This window comes from Tuber melanosporum (genome assembly GCF_000151645.1).
Source record: "Tuber melanosporum whole genome shotgun sequence assembly, scaffold_3, strain Mel28".
Taxonomy (NCBI): Eukaryota; Fungi; Ascomycota; class Pezizomycetes; order Pezizales; family Tuberaceae; genus Tuber; species Tuber melanosporum.
Window position 1 is genome coordinate 884,527 of NW_003298974.1, and position 18,983 is coordinate 903,509.

Consider the following 18,983-nt stretch of genomic DNA (forward strand, 5'->3'; position numbering starts at 1 on the left):
GAAACAGAGGGAATGGGTCACGTACGAAGAGTTCAAGGCGATACTCTTTGAACAATTTGGAGACCCTAACGCCAAAGAAACAGCAAGACAAAAGCTAGAAAAACTCCGGCAAGGAAAACAAACGTTCTCAGCATACTGGAACGAATGTCGACTGTTGGAATACGAGGCCGAGTTTGATGATGCGACTCTCTACATCATCCTCCTGAGAAACTGCAGTGAGAGACTTTGAGAGGCATGCGGAATCTCTGACCTGCGCTATACGACAGCCGAACGATTTGCAAGATGGGCAATCGACAAAGAAAGCAAATTAAACATGGTTCAGAGCAACTCGGAAAATACTATAGTACATAGGGTGGTCCAATCATCCAGGAATGTGGACGGGACCTTCAAACCGCAAGCACCTCAAGGAGAAAGTCGAACATTACCACCAGGTGAACCGATGGAATTGGACAAGTCAAGAGCAGGGCCTGCTCTGAATCTGTCTAAGAAAGAATACGCCAGAAGGATGAATGGGAAACTATACCTAAGGTGTAGAAAAGCAGGGCATCGGATACGAGAATGCAGAAGCCGACTGGACAACGGATACCAGGGAAACAGAGCTACTGGAAATAATCGTTTCCAAAATCAGAACAGAAGCAACATCCGCGAAATGATAGCAGAGGATTCACCGGCAGAAAACAAAGAGGGTCCCCAGTAAACGGTGGTCTGGGAGAGCCAAGATGTGGACCTGGAAAACCCATCAAATTAGCAAACTACTACACGGCACTACACACGCAAAGAGGAGAAGAAGATGGAGATCATGTGATGATCAAAACGAAGATATACAACAGAGAAAGCGAAGAAACAACAATATATGCAATGCTTGACTCGGGGGCCACTGAAGACTTCATCGACAAAGAAATATGCGACAAATACGGCCTCCTCACCAAACAAGCGAAGAAAGCAAGACAGGTCTACTTAGCGGATGGAAAACCAAGCGCTATGGGTCCTATAACCCATACGGCAACAGTACCCATGGACATTGACAGCCATAGGGAAACGGCAACCTTTCAAGTGGCAGATCTGAAGAACCATGAGATAGTCCTAGGTATGCCATGGTTACAGAAGCATAATCCAACGATCGATTGGAATGAGAACAAGATGACTTTTACAAGCGAACTATGTGCGACACAATGTCTCAACAGTTCACCTGTGGTCTACTCAATACCTATACGAGAAGCGGAGGAAGAAACTCTGCATGCAAAGTTTGCCGAGATGCGGCAAGACAAGAGGGTCCGGATATAAAGACTGGACCAAGAGGCAAAAGTGCCTACCATAGGGTTCTAAAGGGGCAGCAGGACAAGACCAATATGCCAACGAAGGAATCAAGATACCGGCCAACGGGCAGGTAATGATAGCTACGGGAATAGCCATTGGACTCCCAGAAGGCACCTATGGACGAATAGCACCCCGCAGTGGTCTAGCAGTCAAACACCGACTCATGACTATGGCAGGGGTGATCAACGTCGACTATACCGGTGAAATCAAAGTGGTCCTGGCCAAGCTAGCTCAAGAGGACTACCAAGTCCAGAAAGGCGATCGAATCGCATAGTTGATAATCGAAAAAATCAACAAAGAGGATCTGTATGAAGTAGATCAACTGGAAGAAACCATAAGAGGAAACAAGGGATTTGGAAGTACGGACCAAAACCAGCTCGATACAACAAAAAGAATTGAGATTAAAGAGATCACAGCATAAGCCTTTGGACGATATTATCGAAGAGGAGATACAACAGGAATTCTCAAATGGACATACGAAGACGAAAAAGCGGTTCTAGCAAAAATCAACATTAGCACAGAGCTAGCAATTCAGGACAAGAAATACCAAAGCAAAAAAGGATGGAAAGAATTGGTTCCAAAAGAATATCACCAATTCACAAATCTATTCCAAGAAGAGGAATCTACGGAGCTACCACCTTGAAGACCAGGAATCGACCACGAAATTCAGCTGGACAAAGACGAAAAAACGGGAAAGACAAAAGAGATTCCCTATAAGAAGTTATACCCCCTAGAGGAAGCAGAGCTCGAAGAACTTAGGAAGTACATCGAGCGAAACCTAAAGAGAGGATGGATCCGAGACTCTTTCGCGTCAGGAGGATCCCCAATACTATTCGTCAAAAAGAAAGATGGAAAAATGAGACTATGCGTGGACTACAGAGCCCTCAATTCGGTTACCAAGAAGGACCGATATCCACTACCCTTGATTGGGGAAGCACTGGACAGACTACGATCAGCAAAATACTGCACCAAACTCGACATCAAAGACGCATACTACAATATACGCATCAAGGCAGGAGACGAATGGAAGACTACATTCGCCTCAAGATACGGAATGTTCGAATACTTGGTTATGCCCTTCGAGCTAACCAATGCACCGGCTTTATTCCAGAGATGGATCAACAAGGTACTTAATAAGTACCTCAACATATGTTGCATCGTATACTTGGACGATGTACTCATATACTCGGAAAACATACAACAATACCAAGAAGATATCAGCAATATCATGGCGGCAATACAAGGATCAGGAATGAAGATCAAACCAACAAAATGCGAATTCCATAAGGAAGAAACAGAATACCTTGGATTTATTATCAATCAAAGTGGAGTCAAGGTCGACCCTGTTAAAACAGCAGCCATATGGGATTGGGCCAAACCAAACAACAAAACAGATGTCCAATGCTTTACGGGATTCTGCAACTTTTATCGAAGGTTCATAGAGGGATTTAGCAGGCTTGCAAAACCACTCTATAACCTAACGAAAAAAGACAAGAAATGGGAATGGGGAGAAACAGAACAAAAAGCATATGATGCAATACGAACGCATCTAACATCAGCACCCATATTGGTCCATTTCAACCCAAACCGAAAGACAATGATCGAGACGGACTCCTCAAAATATGTATGCTCAGGCATACTATCGCAACAATGCGACGATGGAAAATAGAGGCCAGTGTCCTATCGATCCAAGACAATGAGCCCCGCAGAGTGCAACTACGATGTTGCAAACAAAAAACTCTTAGCAATAGTTCAAGCATTAAAAGAATGGAGAAGATATGTTTCGAACAACGACCATCCAGTCCGAGTTCTAACCAACCACAAAAACCTGGTACCGTTCATGACTACCAAAGAACTGAACGACCACCAGATAAGATGGATGGAACACCTCAGCAAATACAACTTCAAAATCGAATACCGACCAGGCAAAGAGAGTGGAAAACCAGATGCTCTCACAAGGATTGCAAGCGACAAACCACAAATGAAAGAAGACGAAAGAATCAAATAAAAAACACGAACACTATTACCAAAAACCTACTTTGCGGCAATGGAGGTTATCCAATTCACATCAATGGAGGAAAGAGGAATTAAGAATGCAAACCAGAAAGACAAAACAATTCAGACAATAAGAGAAGCCTTGGAGGAAGGAAAAAAAGAAATAAAAGGAATTGCTCTGGGTTTATGCCAATGGAATGACGGAAATATGTGGTACGACGGAAAACAAGGGATCCCGGAAGAAGAGGAGATAAGGACAAACATCATACGACAACACCATGATATCCGAACGGCAGGACACAGAGGAATGGCTAAAACCACCGAATTCATTACGAGGTCATTCTATTGGCCAGGACTGCGCGAAGACGTCAAACGATATGTCAAAAACTGTGACATATGCCAAAGGACGAAAATGGCTAAACACGTACCATATGGATTACTAAAATCAAACGAAGTTCCCAAACAACCATGGGAAACAATTACTGTGGATTTCATCACGGACCTACCAGCATTGGAGAATTGCGATAGCATCCTGGTCGTCGTGGATCGTCTGACCAAAATGAGCCATTTCATTCCGGTTAGAAAAGACATCAACATGAGGGATTTTATACAAACATTCTTCCGAGAGGTCTTTCGACTTCACAGCCTCCCAAAGAATATCATTACCGATCGAGGAACACTATTCACATCAGGACTATGGAAAAAAGTAACTGGAGAAATGGGGATACAAAACAGAATGAGCACAGCATTCCACCCACAAACAGATGGACAAACGGAACGGGTAAATGCGATACTCGAACAATATTTAAGGGCCTATGTCAACTATCAGCAAGATGATTGGTACAAGCTGTTATCTATGGCCAAATTCGCATACAACAATGGAAAGCAAGAAACAATTGGCACGACACCCTTCTTCGCAAACTACGGACAACATCCACAAAGTCAGACCACATATCATACGATTAATGATGTGATACTGGATAAAACCGATATGGGGAAACTACACGAAATATTACAATACGAAATGAGTCAAGCACAACAACGACAGAAGGAACAATATGATAAGCACTGAAGACCAGATCCGAACATACGACCAGGAGATATGGTATGGCTAACACCACGTAATATTCATACAACATGACCATCAAAGAAATTGGACTACAAGAAAATAGGACCATTCCGGATACTGGAAAAAGTGGGTAGCCGAGCTTATAAACTCAACCTTCCCTCCTCAATGCGAATACACAATACATTCCACATCTCACTCCTCGAACTACACAACGACAATAAGTTTCCTTCACAAACACTTATTCCTCTCCCTCCAATCGAACTCGACAGAGAACCAGAATACAAGCTCGATGAAATTGTCGATTCCCGCTTCTTCCACGGTCACCTCCAATACCGAGCCAAGTGGACAGGATATTCTCCTGAACACGATAAAACTTGGTACTTCGCACACAACTTCGAAAACGCACAAGATGCCATCTCAACCTTCCACCAGCGATACCCAGGCAAGCCCGGCCCAGGTGACGATCATGTTCAACCAAGATAAAGGAGAGGGAAAGACTCCCGCGCCATTGTAGCAACACAAGGGCTGGGGCGATAGCCCCCGCCAAACCACACCCACCAGCCCCGAATACTCATTCATGGGGCCAACCGACGAAGAACTCAAGGAAAGGGAAAGACAAGCACAGCATAATGCCATGTCATGGACTGTATGCTACGATGACGGTTGCCAAACACACTTTGGCGACAAGGAAGGCTCGGGATAGTTCCCAAGGGAATGTCGAAAGCGTGGCGCACGCCCAGACCATGTCCTGAAGTATTGGCAACAATGCTTCAGAATGGGTGCAGAATGCACAGGGCACAAAAAATATCTGCGGGATTCTACCCGCAGCAGGACGGAAGCCGAAAAGAGTTGAAAGGAGAAGATGCCAGAAAGGCATGGGCCATGAGGACGCGGTCCAAGGAGGGAGGGACCCAAAATTCCTCGGCAGACACGGAACCGGATGTTAGGAGCCTACACTGGCAGATCCTGGGACTCCGAGAACAACTGGGCCGAGCCGAGGCCACAATTTCAGCAAACGACAAAACGATCGCGGAGCTTAGACAGCTGAACGACAATCAGCGGCACACGATCAAGATGGCGAATCTGACTCTGAAATCAGTAAGGGTCAGATGGAGGACGGCAGATGAAAAGTTCCACAAGCTGAGAAGGACCATGCGCTCGGCAGGACAGGAACTATTGAAACTGTGAGAAAAAGCCTGATGGGACTCAGGTTTAGGAGGAGGGGAGCTAATGTCACCAACGTGGCTTAGCGAGGAAAGGATTTTCACATGACACATGGGTATGAGTCACAGGTATGTTATTGTTTCATGCATATGACCTATTCGGGTTATATGATTAGTTATGTGTGGGATTTGTGATGCTTTCGCACATGGCTCAAGTATGAGTCATGGGACATGCGCCTGACGAGTATGCCTTACGAGTGTGCCTTACGGGCAAGCCTTGCGCATATGATTTATGTTTCATACATGACCTCATTATGATATCATGGGTTTCATGCATATGACTCAGTCGAGTCATATGACTTGTTTATTGTGTTATGATTGGTTTATGAGTTTCGCACATGACCTCGCTATGAGGTCATGGGTTTTGAGTATGTGATCACTTTGATCATATGATTAGTTTGTTATGATTTAGTTTCGCACATGTGACCACTTTAGGTCACATGACTAAAGGCGGGAAGAACACTATATAAGGAGGCCGATGCGGCCGAGGAAGATAGGTTCTTCACGCTTTGTTCTAAGTACTTTTCCTACTTATTACTTTAACGAATATAAAACACCCGTACAATCTTTACCTTTATTGCAACGTTATCGTTATGCCAAGGAAGGAGCTTTACGAAGAAGAGTTAGAGAAAGCTTACGATAGGCGTTCCCGGTAGAAGACAAGGGTCTTGTACTATCGGTATCGTAGGCAGAAGCCTAGAGCTATCGTAAGACAAAGAGAAGAAGAAAGACACGAAGAGAAGTATCGTTCCCCATCGCCAAGCACTAACTATCCAAAGAGGGATCGTTACACTAACTTCAATTTCTTAAACTTATTAGAAATCATAGATATCATAATATCCAAGTTACTATATATTACCCTCATTTAAGATAAATTCAAATTTTAATCTCTAACCTATTAGAAATATAAATATCAGTATTAAAAGGTTTTTTCTACTTTTTTAAATACTGCTAAACCCAATCCCTAAGATTCTTAAAGTTATGAAATAATTTATATTTGATATTTAGTTTTTCGAGCATCTTTGTACAGTACTTAGTTTCTTTTTAAAGAAAGTAACAAGTCTATAGCTAATTGAATATAACTCATAGTATAAATAAATCACAATAGTGAAGTATAAGAATCAAGGTTATATACAAACTCAGATTCTAGTAGTATTATAGGATTTTAATCTTTTTAAATATATTAAAATACTAGTAAAAAGCTAATTGCTAGATAACTATTATTTTTTACTTTAGTAATTCTCTCTTCTGATAAGATTGATAAACTTTCCAGCATTCCTAAACTAATTATTCTTGTTTCTTGAATTTATAAACTAGTACTACAACATTTATTAACTGTCCTCTTTTCAGATTTTATGTCTTGCTTACTGGGTTCTCATATCTTTATCAATCTACCCTTCACATAATACAATATTATCAAAATTAAGCATGAAAAGAAGAAGAAATTTTTTTGTTAATAACAGTTTCTTGGTAATTCTATTGTTAAACTATTACTATCATTAAACTATATAGTACCTAACGGTAGTGCCACATACTTCAAAGATTGCTTAACATCATTCAAAGTAGAGAAAACCTTGGCATACTTGCTATTTACTTCAATTGTCAATACCTGTTTATAAGATGAAAAGTTGTTGAAGATGTATTTTGCACTTGATGTATGGTATACTAGAAGTAGACAGTCTAGTCAAGGCTTCTTCAGTGCTTGGTATGGGATTATAATAGAGCCTTTTGTGAACCGGACTTCCAAGAGCTGGACAAATGGTGGGATAATATCCGGTCTGGCTATGATGTCATAGTCGTTTGTCGACTTGTGCTTTTGGGTCTGGCCATCTTGTGTTCGATTTCTGTCCTCTTGAGATACCCTTCACCCCCCCAAGCCCCCATCTCAGTACAAGTACACAAAGGCTAAGGCATTACCAGTATCTATGATTGTGGTGTGACCTGTTCGGCCGGAACCCCTATTATTGATTACAGTAACTTGGGGGTAGTGGTACCGGCATATTCATGGCCGAATATGATTGCTCTCCTCTATTCTTTTTTCAAGACAATCGGTGGTCCTCACTTCATTTAGGGGTTGGAAAGTCTGGCCGAGGTGAGTTACCAATAGTCCCGTCAGAGGCTTCAGATTCCGCGAAACCGCTGAAAGGTGTACGGTAGTTCTTGAAACTACTCTTGTCAAAAGCTGCGCTTGAGGGGCACAGCTACAAAATCGTGCTCTCGTGAAGTCATAAAAGTGGTTCTGAAGTGGGTATTGGGGGTGTTCGACTATAGTGTCATAGGTCAGATCAAGGAACCAGGTCACGGGGCCTTCCCGCTGGCCTGTGTTCCTTTATTGGTCTCCTATTATTGAATTTCGCATCGAGCCGATGAGAACCCTGTCAGTGTGCCCTCCGGATTGTGACACTTTTGCACGTTTTCCTTGAGGTATCATTCCAAAGCAGTCACTCCACAGATCTACCTATCTCTTACGTATCCCACCCCATATATAAGTAAATTACCTCCCTCCCCTTCCTCCTGCCTCTCTTTCTCCCCCGCCAGGAACTTCCCGGCTGGATCCTGCGGGATATTAGCACGGCATTGGCCTCGCCCTCTGCTTCCTCAAGCATTTTCGCCTACTCACCTGCCTCTATCCATTCCTAGACACTTCCAGCAGAGGGAGGGGAAGATTTGACGAGCAGCGAGTAAGGCCAATGCCGGGCTCATAATCTGTTGGAATCACCCAGGAGTGTTGCTGAACTTTATCCATTGTGCCTTTAGGAGGTGGGTTTAGCTTCTCGGGTGGGCCCCGAGTGCTGACCTGCGATTAGCGTTAAGTTATGCGGGATTTCAACTTTCCTCGAGAGCTCTCCATCTGATGTTGTATCATAGCCCCTGAGTGTGGTTTCACGGTTCAGCTGCCCGTTTGGTGAGTAGGCATAACGCAATACGGGACATGATCTGGGCCATTTTGTGAACCCTGGTGCCTTATGGGATCATGGCAGTGCGGACTGTTAGGCTGTTCTTGAAATATGGTGCAATGAAATTCGGTAACCCTACCGCTTCGCACCAGAGGGGAAAATTCTCCGTCACCTCCTTTGTGCCCGTTACCCCCCCGCGGTTCATATATACGTACTATACTTCACTTCTCCCCAGCAGCCCTACAATCGCCGGCAATCCTACTCCCCACCTCTGTACGCCACGATCTCACCTTCAGGTTCTCCTCAGATTCGCTGGATGGCTAGATTTAGGTGAATTCTAGGGCTGGATAGTCTATACTAATAATATGATACTTACGTGTTTGCTCATGCACTCACCCCTTACGTATTATTATACACACACACACACCCCTCGTTACCACTCACCTCAACTATCATACAAGAATCCAACCAAACCCTGGCATATCATACGCAAGAGTGACTTCACACATTAGGGCTAACCCACTATCAGCAAAGACCACGGCACCCCTAGTACTGTATTTAAACACCGTCTACCCCGCATCCCTCCTTCATCCACCACCACCGCCAATACACCCCCCACCTTCCACAGGTTATGAGAACGGAATTGGAGGTACCGGTACGTCCTCTCATCGCCCGGTTCTCATCTCCTCTCTTGCTTTGGCTGGGGAATGGGAGGGGGTATTTCCAATCCCGGGCTCATAACCTGTTGATGGTGTTGAGTGTATTGGCCGTGGTGGAACTAGGTATTTTCCTTTTTTTGAGCTGGAACTGGGGGCAGTGGGTGTGAGGTTAGTACTGTTAGCACCCTATCTAACCCAGAGTGTTTGTGAATGGGATTGTTTGGGTGCTGACTTTTGTTTGTTTGGTTAGGTGTGCGTGTGGTAGTTCAAGGAGGAACGAAGGAACGAAGGATAGATGGATGGATGGATGGATGGGAAAATGGATAGGGATAGGGCGTTGGATCAGGTGGGGCGTGTCGGAAAGAAAGTATACTAGAAAAATAGATGTCTGAATTGACCTCTAACGACATGGCGAGCGTCACCAGATGAGTACCGCACCAGTAGACAATGCCCAATAGCACAGTATCTTAGGTCTCCTCCCTTGAGCCAAATCCACACGTTTGACTCTATCAAACACCCCGTCATGAGGCCTAGAACAAAATCCACTCACAAAGTGATACACTTCTACACCCGACCCGCTGCCCAGATCAATACGCTACCCAGTTGTCTAAACGCGTAACCTACCAGGCGGGTAGATGAATGGATGGGTTCCACTGAGATATACGAATGTATAGCAAACTGAAGCAAAAATGTCATATATTTTTTCTCCCGAGAACCTCGGTGTTTGCTAAGTCCACCCTATTGCGAAAAATAAAAAAAAACACCACAACGACTCCCCCTCCCAGGTCAAGTCTGAGAGTAATAATTCATCCCCCCCCGACCCGTGCTTTTTCATCCATGAGAACCGGCCACATATTCGGCGGGAAGAATGCGCGTAAGAATTGAGGGTGAAAGGGGGCGGGCTTTGCCCCGGGGGAAGAGATACGAGCTTGAAGGTCAGATAGAGAAGCAAACCCGGTCTTGGCTTTGCGGGTACTATGCCGTACTGCCGGGTCAAACCACTTTTCGGATTACCGCTATTTCCTCGATAGAATATCATACGATAGATGACTGGCGATGTCCGTGATGAAAAATGACAGCCCTATGCCTTGCGTTCCTCGAAATCTCTGAGTCTATTGAAGATACGCTTCAATGTGACGGAAGTATGCCGAGCGCGGGGTATTGGGACTCGGACCACTGTATATAGATACCTCTCATTGGCATAAGTACTACGGTCATAGGCATAGAGGGATATACAAGAAAGTCGTCGCTTCATCCCGCCAACTTCTTCTGCCTTCTTCTCACAGTCCCCAGTCCCCACTAAGCTCACTAAGCTTGTACTTCTCTTGAATTACCCATGACAAGCAAGCACAATGGATAACCACCGAGTGAGATCCTGTGAGCCAATTCTTCGAGTGCCTGTTAAGCTTTGATAATGTCCTCGTTCATACCCATATATCGCCAATGGGGGTGCTTCACTTTGGGGGGGGGGATGTTGGTTTTTTGGGTAAAAGATATGTCACTGGACTGTGGAAATTGACAGTTGGGATTGGTTTCGTATTCTTCTCTTGGAGTCAAAGCGTCTTGTCGGGGGATGGTAATGTGGAGGGTGTGGAAGGTGTGGAAACTGCTCTCTCAAATTGTCTTTCTACTTCACACTGTAGAGCTGAGCTGGAATTTTCGAATATGCTAACTTGGTGCGATGTATGGTTGTGGGAAAGGGGGGGATTATGGATCATGGGAGCTATAGCAGCGGTCCGAGCCGGAGCCTTGAATCTGCGCCATTGTATCTATCATATCATATGCCTCCCCCACCCCCCAATTCGTCAGGGAAAGAGAGATGCCTGTGAGGGACAGCATCAAGCCCATAGGGACTTGGGAAAATTGTGCCAAGTTGGATTCACAGACTTTTTATCATAACTTTGGGAAATTTTTGGGACTCATAACTTATCTAGCCTTCTGTCAACGCAACCGGGCCAATACCGTTATATAAAAAAAAACCCCCCTCCGAAAACAATAATTGAGAACGACGCTAGGACGTCCAGAATTTTCCTCCATTTGGGTTAAAGCGAGAAAACAATTCGTGGGGATTCCGCTCCAACCCAGCCCCGGGTTGAGACAGAGTAAAAAAGAAAATATCTGCAACAGACCTTACCAGAAGAGGCAACTCCAACGTCCATAGCAAGATTCTCGGTTTTTACTGTAAGTGAGAGGAAGTGAATAAGCCTCCGGCCGTAGACTAGGCGAATCCCGCCCAAATCCTCACTTCAATTTCAAAAAAATAAAAATAAAATAAGCTCACATAAATCACTATCCGGCAAGCCCAACAGAATGGCTTTTTTCCGACCCCTACAGCATTTTTGTTGCAAGTGAAGCGCTGATAAAGTTGGCTCGTGGTCGGTGGAAAGAAGACGGGATTCAACTCCCTCTGCTGAAAGCTTCCTAACTTCAAGGTCCCACCATACACATATCTGCACAAACTCGCGCTGAACCAGAGGCTGATCTGGACTTATATACATCTTACAGGGTAGAAAGTACACGGCAGAGATTTGACGCACCGCAGGCAGGGTCCTCGCCCTGAGAGGGAATCATTGGATAACTTCTGTAGATTAAGAACGTCAATGGCCTTAGTTGTGAAATTTGAAGGGCTCATGATACCCCTTCGAGACTTATCGGCACAGTAGACTTTCACTTGCACGTATGAAGTTACTACTAAATCCTCGAGCAGTCCCCTTAGAACTCATCCTTGGTAGGGATTCGCATACAGGTACCGATGCTGGTCGATTTGGATACACAACAGGTACTGTACGTAGAGCAGCTAGCACACACCACGATTAGAACCGTACGGAAGTCTATCTCAAACTCACCATAGTGTGACCATAATTGCCCGATAGTTACAGGCGGTCTTTCTCTTGGTCTAACGCTTAGTCTATGCGCTGCAGTTGGTGATTTGGAGCGCGCTGGGACTACTCATAACTTACTCAATACCCATTGTCTCGACCCCTTCCCAGCCTACCACATCCCTTCGTTCGTATGCCGAGTTTCACGGAATTTTAGCTAGAGGGATAGAGGAGGTAGACTATGGCGGAGGTCTTCTGATGGTGACCCGGCCAATAAACGTTTCCAACCAGGAGGATCTGCGGAAAATTCATTCGAATAGGTGGGCGTTCCACCTTTTTAGGTAGAATGCGATCTTGATTCTGGTTCCGCCAATACACACCAAGGGATAACCCGTTGATGTCATCGGGCACGCAAGAAGAACTGGTGTCACCAAAAGACCGTTGAGATTCTAGCATTCTTCCTCTGTCACTCTCTTTTTTCCTCTCCAAACAGGCAACCCCCCCAGCATCCAACATCGGTCAATCCTTCAAAATACTCTATCCCTTTTCTCCTTGTTTCAATAAACTTTCTCTCACCTTCCTTCTCGCTCTTCTACTATCCGGTTTCCCACCTTGCGATCTCCCTTTTCACCCGTCGCCTGCGCTCTACTTGATTCCTGTCGAGCATTCTGTCTCGTGCTCAACTTATTCTGCGGCGCACTCCATTCTAATCAGCGCAATAATTGCGCCCCGGGACTAGTCCCCTTTTCGCCCGCACTCGTACCGACACTACTGCGATGTACAATCACCGGCGCGGTCGTTCTTCTTCCGTATGTTTTGTATCCAATCATAAACAAACAAATCCCCCCCCTAACTCACTTCTAACCCTTTCACACTAGAGGCGACCGACACAGCCAACATCCGCAGCACTTATCGCAGCCACAGCGGTATACCGACCGAACACCTCCTCCCTGGATCCCCACCTCGCAGCCGCCGCCGCCGGAGCAGCTCTCCGCCATGTCACCGTTACCCCGACTCCCCCAGGCACGATACAAACGAAGCGCATGCTTCAGCGCCGCGGGAGCTACTCCTCGGTAACACCACCATCGGATAGCGAGAATGGACCACGGTGGGTACAGCGTAGTCACAGCACGAGTAGTTTGACAAGACGAAGGTTCCGGAAACCGAAACTGCCGCCCCCGACGTCTCCCCCGGCGCAGCAGCAATATCACCAACACTCTGGAGCAACAGGTACCCACCCTAGGAACGGAAAGGCTAGGGGATATTTTCCTTCATCATCAAGCGATGATGGCGACAGCGAGGAGGATTCAAATATCTGGCGATCGGCCTCTATACGGAGCACATCCAGCAATCTGTCGTTCCCCTCGACACTCCGAGGCCCTACTATGTCGGGCCAGAAACGCTCCAAGTCGAAACGTGCTCCACCAGCAAGAAGTATGTTATCTCGTGGATCACTAAGGGATTCCAAACCGGTTCCCCCGTCATATTTCGAAGGGTTTCGCCGAAGGTCACCCGAACCTGATTTAACGGCGCAAACCAGGAGAAAAAATCAACAGGCAAATGAGAATGTGTGTCAAGCGGAATATGCTGAGTCTGTCTGTAGCGCCACTGGAAGCGAGCTCGGAAGCATTGCAGAGGAGGATGGAGGGGGGGCTGCGGGGCGGATTATTAGAAATAATGCGCCTCCCAGGATAGCGGAGGAGAGCAGTGAGGGTCAGGATGAGACATTTAATTCCCGGCGGCCTAACAACAAAGTCCATGAAGCCAGTTCTGTTCCAAGAGCCGCCACCCACACCACGTCAGCTTCCCCCACAAGAAAACGTAACTCCCAAAGTCGTCGCCGGGAGCGGTCACTCTCCCCAAGCAGAACCCATTTCTCACTCAACACAACGGAGGACACGCCCACCAAGCACTCCCCCCCCCCAAGATCAGTTTCCCCAGCAAAGAGTGCACTGAAACATCATCCAGCATCACCACCTCCTGTTCCACCCGTCCCCGCGAATACCCACCTGAATAACCCCCCGTCCTCACCTTCCGGACGTAAAACCCGTGTCAGCTTCTCAGATGAAGATAGCGTTGCCAGCTTCATTCATAGCCGTGCGCCAATATCCACAGACTCCACCCCTCCGATACCACCCGTATTCGGGAGCATCCGGAGAACAGGGCGGGGTGCCCCGCAAAATGGGAATGCTAAAAACACGAGGAACAAATCACTCCCGCCAGCAATATACAGCATTAGCCCTCCCCCGAGCAGTAGCTCTCAGGAAGACTTGCGGCTAGAGCAGCATAGGGCGGACACAGCAGGTCCACCAGACGGACGGTTGGGGTATACCCCGCCTGAGACAAATCCTTCTAGTAGCGTCCTTGGGAGGTCTGTTCCGGAGTTGGTGGTTGTGATCCCTACGCCTCTAGAGAAGGGTGAGAATGAGGCGATGGGTTCGGCGGCGCAGGCTCTTGATGGTTTCCCAGCCGGCGAGTCTTCTTCTGCCAATGCTGCTGCACCGGCTCGGGAGGACATCGATAGTGACAGCGACGGAGCAAGCATATACTCCGACGCCTACGACGATTGCTCTTGCAAGGGTGCTCCAGTGCCTAGTATCATGCAAGTGGCCGGCTCGCAGGAGGCCCCTTCACCATTACCACACGTCCCTCGTACGCAGCCACAACCAGGCACTATCAACCCCCCGGATCCTCAAAACGACACCCAAACTACCAACCCCCCAGATCCTCAAAACGGCACTCAAACGTCACAAAAAAATCCCACAAAATCCCACAAAAGGGAATCCCCACCCCTCCCGCCGGACTTCATCCCCGGCTACACCTCCACCATATCCCCTTCTTCCTCTTGTCGCCCCCAATCCCCCATACGAACCCACTCCACCTCACCATCTTCCTCGGATACAGCAAGCATGACCTCAATATCCTCCTTCAAACGAGTGCATCCGCGCCAACCACGTACAGGCATGCGCTCAACAATGCGCTCCGACCCCCCCCCTTCCGCTCCCCGTGACCCCCACCAAAAGCCAGCACCCCTCCGCAAACAAAAGCGAAAACAAATGAAGTCTACCCTCCGTGGCACCAGCCGCATACCAGATTCGTCCAACGAGGATGAGGAATACCGACGGCCCGCACTCCAAAGCTGCTTCGCAGGCTCTGACGATGAAGATTTTGCCATTGGCCCGGGTGCTGGTGGGAAAGGGAAACTGAGGAGGAAGAGACCCAACCGCGGCGCCTTTCCCAAAAAAGAGAAGGATAACGTGGGGAAGGTGAAGAATGGCTTCTGGGCCAGGTTCGGGAAGAGCGAGAAGAAGGATGAGCTCAAAGGGAAGGAACCGGGCGTGATTGGAAGCAGAAGTGAGGGTGCGGCGCTAGCGGTGGCGGCAGCGGTAGAGGTACCTGATGCTACGGCGAATAACGCGGCGCTGGGAAGTAGAACCATTAGGAAGCAGAAAACGTGGCCCGAATCGGGGGTGAAGCCCGTCAGCGCTCATACCAAGAGTCCGCCGCCAAGGGTAGAGGAGAAGAAAGGGTGGAGGAGGCTTTTTGGCAATGGGTAGCTGGCCTATTGGGATTCCTCTTCTGTTTTTGTTTTTCGATACTTTGGCAACTTTGACAGTTAGGGTAGTTTTTATTTCTTATGTGTTATATGGGATTTATGGTAGTTCTTTTTTCTTTCTTCCCTCTTCTTTTTTTTCTCCCCCAGCTCCTCTTCTCCACTTGCCATTCTCTATACATACCATTCAAGCTTTTGTTTTCTTCTCCCCCCCCTTCGGGCAAATCCCCAAGTGTCGGAAGTGCCGAGTGCTCCCGAACGGACCAGTGCACCATACTCAAAATAAAACGGCAAGCAAGTCATCACCCAAGGACCAACCAGAAATACGAAGGGTGCAACACCATAGCACAATAAATAACATGCCACCCATGCACGCTCGTGTCATAGCTTGATATTTGGAAAATTCTGGGACATATTGCATCACTCGGTTGTGAGTCGTTACTGCACCGGTATTTTCTCTCTCGGGCTGGAAGAGAGATAAGCTATGATACTCGCATCATAGATCCCGGGTTAGTTTTGTCCTTGTCATTTCCTGGTCGCGGATGTATATCATATCGTACAAGTGTAAACTTGGATTCTGGTCTTCCTCTCCTTGAGCGAGAGTGGGGGAAGAGGGAATGTCTTGCCGAAATAGACTAGCGCAGGTGTTGTCATACACAATATGATACTTTGCAGTCTGCCAGCTGAAAACAATCTCCCAATATCATTACCGATATTGTATGTATAACGGTTGTCACGACGACTAGAAGCTCGATACAAACCCAGACAAAGCACGACAAAGTTAAAATTAAAAAATCAAACCCCCCCTAGACATCCATTCCATCCCATTCCATCCAGTAAAGAAAAAAATTCTGTCAAGAACAGGCCAAGAAATAGGGTACTGTGCGGATCCTTCTCCTTCGCATCCACCGGACGGATAGATGGCTATGTGGCTAGAGTCGGCCCATCTACCGTGATGTGATCTACTGCGCTATCTTCAACTACCACTCCAAAACCAAGGGTGGCGAGTGACGTTTCATGATCCAGCATACTATATTCCAAATAGTCGTCCGGCGGTTCCGCAAGACGGGGCAAAATTACAATGGACGGATCAACGGTGGCATCATATACGGGTTGAAGGTAGAAGCTAAGAACCCGGAACTACCTTTCACCAATTCCAGCTCATGAGAAAGGCTATCGTCGGAGGAAGATCGTCAGATATTCCAAGAAGCGCAGTGAACCTACCGCAATTCAAAGCCCCCAGAGGTACGACAGCAGGTTGGTAGATAGATAGTAGATGGGTAGTAAGTAGGTAGGCAACTAGGTACGCTAATACTGCTGCTCTCAAAGAGAGCTCCCAAAAGTAGACCAAAAGTGACTAAAAAGCGTTTCAACGAAAGAGGGAAAAAAAGCTTTAATAAAGCTTTGATAAAAAGTATAAAAAGAAACAGTAAAATAGCAAAGAAAAGGTGTATTAACAAATGCCTACAGATCACCATCACACTTCGTAAGTTCGTCACATCGGCGCTCCCCGCCTCATCCACGCTCAAGGTATTCATACTCCCAGATATCAATCCATCCCGTCCGCCCAAACTATATATATTCCCCCGCAAGCCCCGCATAAGAATCGGGAAAGAGAGAAGCGAAAGAGAATAAAAAAAATATTGAAAAATTCGCCCTCATTTCTTCGCCCGGCCAATCAACCACTGAAGCACTGCGTCCAGGTTTGTTTCCTCTTTCGCCGATATCGAGTAGCAGCTAACCTCCCGATTTGTGATGTCTTTCAAATCCATCACCTCGATCAGCTCGTCCACACCGATCTTGTCCGGGAGATCAGACTTGTTGCCCAGTACCAGCAACGGGATTCCGTTCAGCATTGGTTTATGAAGAAGGGAATGGAGCTCGTCTTTTGCTATGGGGATAGAAGAGTCATCTGCTGAATCGACGATGAAGCTGTATATTTTCCGTTCGCTCCCGAATTAGTTTAGCAGGTCGGGGCAATGTAGAAATGAGGTCCACGGGAAAGAGGAGCAGGGAGGGAAGAGTTATTACACGATAGCGCTCACACCCCGGCAATACCGCTCCCACATGGAGCGAAATCGCGGCTGGCCGCCGAGATCCCAGCTATAAGTTCACCCATTCCATAATCAGCTATTTGCTCCTACTAAAAAAAAAAAAAATCCGCCGCTAAAGGCAAAATTGGAAAGCGGGAAGGGAAAGCAAACCATTTCAAGGTAACATGGCCCTTCTGTACCCGCTTCATATTAAATCCTACTGTAGGAATAGAACTAGAGTAACAAATGAAAACCATCCGTTAGTCATTCCAAAATTGCTCTCTCCATTCAGTTTTTTCTTCGTAAAAAAAAACAAAAAAGTTCCGGATTCGAAAAACATTACTCGTATGTAAATTCTCCGCCCTATAAGTGCAAAAGCGTTAAGTTAGCAAGCAAACATGAGGCTATTTCCGCCGCCGCCGGGAAGGAGATTAAAAAGAAACTCACAGCCAAAACTCTTAACAAGGACGTCTTCCCGGCATTCTGTAACCCGATCATGGTTACGTCCATCTCCGTAGCCCTAAAAGAAAAATAAGAGAAAACAGTAAATCATATTAGCCCCCATAGTCGTCGTTGTAACTTCTTCCTTTTTTTTTTTTGCCCTCTCTCTGGTAGAAAGGGTCGATGACGCCATGTTCCTGAGCTTTGCCCTCTTGCTCGTTGCTGCTCTGCTCTGCTTGCTCGGCAATCTGTCTTTTCTGTCGACCGCAGGATCTTGCAGCAAGCAACGGACTGTACGAGACAAGCGAAGGGGGGGAGGAATGTGAAAAGGTCGCATACCAGAACATGCGGAGTAGCCAATCATAGATGCGACGGAAAAAGCCCGACATGGTGGATGCTGATGGGTGTCGGGACACCAAAGTATACGGACGGACGGAAAGGAAGGGAAGAGGAGGAAGGTGTAGGAGAAGGAGGAGAAGGAGGAGGGGAGGAGAGAGGGACGGAGAGAATAACGACTAGCTAGAGTTAAGAAGGTTTGTTGAAGAAGGGTAAAGGGAAAAGATAAAAATAAGGCAATGTTTGGCAAAGGCTCCACGAAACGTGTGGAGTGGGAGGGAATGAGGGAGGGGGGGTTGAGGACGTTGGAGAGGCGGTGAAGAAAGGTCGAGGGGAAGAGAGCGTTGTATGCGGCGGTGGTGGAAAGGGTTGTGGTTCAGTCTGTTCGATCAAGTTGTTCCGTCAGGCAGTTCACTCTCTCACTTTGTCCCCCAGGAGCATAATTTCCTTATAACTCTCTTTCCTCTTTCCTTCCTCCTTTTTCAACGCTTCCTCAAGTTCTCCTTTTCTGTTTTCTTTCTTTCCTGCTGTCTTCCCTCCTCCTTCAAGCTCCATTCACAATATGCGCGCCCAACTCTCTCTTTCTTCTTTACCCTCCTCTCACGGCCTCTCGTGATGCCCCCAAAAACTCTCACAAACCC

The 18,983-nt window shown here is 46.8% G+C and overlaps 3 protein-coding genes; 1 reads left to right on the forward strand and 2 right to left on the reverse strand.

Annotated features, from left to right (window-relative positions):
- Positions 1-11,108: 11,108 nt before the first annotated feature.
- GSTUM_00006803001 (uncharacterized protein) lies at positions 11,109-12,309 on the reverse strand. XM_002838963.2 has 4 exons: positions 12,121-12,309; positions 11,798-12,056; positions 11,442-11,741; positions 11,109-11,339 (listed from the first exon to the last, which is right to left on the reverse strand). The coding sequence occupies exons 1-2, from the start codon at positions 12,129-12,131 to the stop codon at positions 11,873-11,875; spliced, it is 195 nt and encodes a 64-aa protein (XP_002839009.1). The 5' UTR covers positions 12,132-12,309; the 3' UTR covers positions 11,109-11,339; positions 11,442-11,741; positions 11,798-11,872.
- Positions 12,310-12,593: 284 nt separating this feature from the next.
- GSTUM_00006804001 (uncharacterized protein) lies at positions 12,594-15,536 on the forward strand (the record flags this gene model as incomplete). XM_002838964.2 has 2 exons in its annotated part: positions 12,594-12,788; positions 12,858-15,536. Exons 1-2 carry the CDS (start codon positions 12,756-12,758, stop codon positions 15,534-15,536), a joined length of 2,712 nt encoding a protein of 903 aa, XP_002839010.1. The 5' UTR covers positions 12,594-12,755.
- Positions 15,537-16,790: 1,254 nt separating this feature from the next.
- Positions 16,791-18,983, reverse strand: part of GSTUM_00006805001 (uncharacterized protein) — a 2,807-nt gene continuing 614 nt past the window's right edge. The window contains exons 2-7 of the mRNA XM_002838965.2: positions 18,346-18,983; positions 18,013-18,085; positions 17,909-17,928; positions 17,737-17,799; positions 17,564-17,635; positions 16,791-17,464 (exon numbers count right to left, since the gene is read on the reverse strand). The exon at positions 18,346-18,983 is cut by the window's right edge and continues 387 nt beyond it. Coding sequence (XP_002839011.1) covers positions 17,191-17,464; positions 17,564-17,635; positions 17,737-17,799; positions 17,909-17,928; positions 18,013-18,085; positions 18,346-18,395 — 552 coding nt within the window. The 5' untranslated portion in view covers positions 18,396-18,983 and the 3' untranslated portion in view covers positions 16,791-17,190.